Genomic DNA, 3,190 nt, shown 5'->3' on the forward strand with positions numbered 1-3,190 from the left:
CCCCCACAGACCTGCAACAGCTCCCAGCTCCCCAAACTCGGACCTTCCCCAGCCAGGCCCCAGAGGCTGGGGCTCTGCCTCCCTGGCGCCTCCCTTCTGTGCTTGCTGGGGGGACCGATTCCAGTCCCTCCCCTGTGCTTGCTTCGCTTTGTGCTCCAAGTGGGAATCCCTCTGCCAGGGACCCCGCTCCTCCTCCTCCTCTCCCATCATCTCCCTACTGGCTCCTCACTGTGCCCTCTGGGGGGCCAGGAGTGAGAGCCAAATTGGCCTCTCTCTGGCTCCCCAAGACCCGGCCAAAAGCCAGGTGGCACTGCCAACCCGCCTCCGCAGGGCAGGCTGGTGTCCACAGGCCGGGGGCGCTGGCTGGACGGTCAGGCCTCAGGGACCTTCAGACATCTCACCAGGGTCACCAGAGCCCCACTGAAAAACTACATCCCACCCTTTCCCAGAAAACCCTCAAATCACAAAGAAGACGCCCGAAGGTCAAGTCACCCCACCTTCGGGTCCCAGTTGTCTTCACTGCTCCCTGTCAAGTCCCTCTGACTCTCCCATTCTCCCCCAAACCAGACCCTTCCCCAACCTGCGGGCCACAAAACCTGGTTTTCTAGGTCCCTCGTTCTTGCCCGCCCCACCCCCCTTAAATAAGTTAACGCCATTTAAAGTGCTAAATCAGGAAACTAAAAGTACCAAATACCCGTCCGGGGCACCCTCTCCCAAGGCAGTGTCCCTGATGTCCAGCTGTCCTTGTGACCCACCCTTCACAGCCAGCAGTCCAAAGGGCCTCTGTCCTCCACTCCCCACAGGGCGGCGAGACCCAGGAGGCCAGCACCTCCGCAGGGACACAGACTCCATGACTGACCTCACACCCACCCTGAGGCCTCTCAAGCTCCAGCCCCTCCTCCAGCCCGTCCGTCTCAACTTCAGGACCATCAGGGTGTGAGTAGGAGGGCACAGAGCAGCCACAGAGGTCACAGTCTTGTCCGAGCTGGGACAGAGTGGGGCGTCTCCAAGGCCAGTCTCCCTGCGCCCCGCTCTCCGGCCTGATGTAGGGGTTGGTCCGATGTCCCCGAGTTCCTCCAGGTAGGTACCAAGAAAGGGGAGAGGGTCTCCCACTGCTCCTAGTCTCCGTGGCTCAGAGTTTGTTTGGAGTATTCTTGGGAAGTGAGGGGAAGGCAGGAAGGGGTGCAGGAGCTTCAGGATGGACTCGGAGCGGGGACAGTGGTGAAAGAAGAGGGAGAGACGTGACAGGTGCAGCCAATGAGAGGCCAGCTGGGAACCATCAAGGAAGGTGGTGTGTTTGGTTTTTAGTTTTACTGTTTAAAAAAAGATAATTAAAAGTGAACCGTTAAAAAAAAAACCAAAAACACCAACAGAGGATGGTAGAGGGAGCTGGGGAGGGCTGCCCCTCCTCTGCAGGGCACACCCCTGGGGGTCTGGAGAGTGGGGTGGGGCTGAGATGAAGGGAAGAGAGGGGAGAAATGGCAGGAGGAAGGGAGGGGGACAGGCGGGGTGGTGGGTGAGGGGCTTCTAGAAGGAGATGGAAGAATTCCTTGCCCCAAAGGAAGTCAATACGGGGATAGAGGTTCTGGAAGCCGAGGGCTTTTCTGAGACTGGGCTCGAGGTCTCATTCGACCCGCTCATCTCTTTAGATGGTTTAGTGGCCTGGAACAAAAACAGGGGTCAGGGGTCAGAGAGCGGAAGGGAGAGCCTCCATGCTGGCCCCTAGCTGAAGTTTTAAAAGGGGAAAACCTCCACAAATCCAAGGAAATTAACTGCAAAAGGAAGAAGCCAGAGGGGCATCTGGAGAGAGGAGTCCCCTGAATGGGGAGGGGCAGGGACAGAAACGGGGTGTGGGGAGGGAGCAAGAGGTGGGACAAAGGGCCTGCGTGGGCGGTCAGAGCCGGAGGGCAGCCCCACAGTTACTGAGAGCAGAGAGAGAAGCACAGGAGAGGCCGCGCCCAAGCCAGCAGAGGGGAGACGGGTGGGGGAGGGCAGAGAGGGGAGGAAGAAGAAGTGAAACGTTAGCTGCCACAGGGACACCCGGCCTTCAGGGGAGGGGGGCAGGGTGGGGAAAGGCTCCTAGTCCCAACTGGCCTGCCGCACAGCCAAGGCCCCTTCCAACCTCATCCTGGTGGCAACAGAGGAGGGGGCTTATCCTCCCAGTCGGGAATAAACACGTCAAAGACCCCCTCCCCAACCACATGGAAATCTGGGAAGCTGCTACCACACAGCCTCCGCCCAGCGCAGCAAGCCCCACTGCAACCCCGCAAGCACTCCTGGTCACCCCAGTTGGTCACGGAGGCTGCTCCCTCATGACTCGCCTGCCCTCACTGGTCAGCTCTGGTGGTCAGAACTGGCCCGTCAGCCTCCCCCGCCACCTTCGGTGGACCCCTACATCAGGCCATGTCTCCACCAGTCCCGGAGGCTCAGCCTCTGGAGCTTCGGTCTCCAAAGTATGGTTTGAGAGCTACGTGCATCACCTCATCACCTCCAAGGGACAGACCCCCTGTGGCATGCGTCGTGAATGCATATTCCTGGGCTTCCCTCCAGAATCGTCTCTTGTGTGGGCTCCTGAATGTGCATTTTCAAAGCAGGCACCCATGTGATTCTGCTGCACACTTACCTTTGAGGTCCACTGGGTTGGGGCTACACAGACCTGGTCTCTCCCGGTAATTATATTCACTGTCCCTCCTGGCCTTGCTTAGCTACTACTGTGAGAACCGAACCACCCTGATTTAAAAAAAGATCCAAAAGATGAGACAGGGTGCTGTGGCGAGTCACCAGAGACCACCCTGAGGTTAGGTCTGGGCAGGGTGGTTCACTTCTGTATGATTACCCTGCTGCCAGGGGGTTCTCTCAGTGGCCTTGCAGCAGAGAAGGCAGCAGCTAAGGCAAGCCCTGCCTCCAGCAGCCTGCCCGGCTCACGGTGAAGAACCGACCCTGGCTGCGATCACCATTTCTTCTTCCACAGGTGCGCAAATGGCTGGTTCTGAGATTCACCTGGGTTTTGCTCGCCACAGTGTAGTTTGCCGTCTACATTTCCCTTTTATGCAAATCAAAACAAGGGCCGGGTGTGATGGCTCACACCTGTAATCCCTGCGCTTTAGGAAGCCGAGGCAGGAGGATTGCTTGAGCCCAGGAAGTCAAGACCAGCCTGGACAGTATGGTGAGACCTTGTCTCTACTAAAAA

General features: G+C 58.4%; 1 protein-coding gene across 4 annotated transcripts in view; it reads right to left on the reverse strand.

Moving 5' to 3' along the window:
- Positions 1–440: 440 nt before the first annotated feature.
- SRCIN1 (SRC kinase signaling inhibitor 1) overlaps positions 441–3,190 on the reverse strand; it is a 69,632-nt gene continuing 66,882 nt past the window's right edge. For all 4 annotated transcript variants that reach the window (XM_017497091.2, XM_017497087.2, XM_037727350.1 and 1 more), the window contains one exon: positions 441–1,662. In XM_017497091.2, the coding sequence (XP_017352580.2) occupies positions 1,528–1,662 (135 nt within the window). In that variant the 3' untranslated portion in view covers positions 441–1,527. The remainder of the gene's footprint in view (positions 1,663–3,190) is intronic.

The sequence above is a fragment of the Cebus imitator genome, unplaced genomic scaffold (genome assembly GCF_001604975.1).
Source record: "Cebus imitator isolate Cc_AM_T3 unplaced genomic scaffold, Cebus_imitator-1.0 Scaffold228, whole genome shotgun sequence".
Lineage (NCBI taxonomy): Eukaryota > Metazoa > Chordata > Mammalia > Primates > Cebidae > Cebus > Cebus imitator.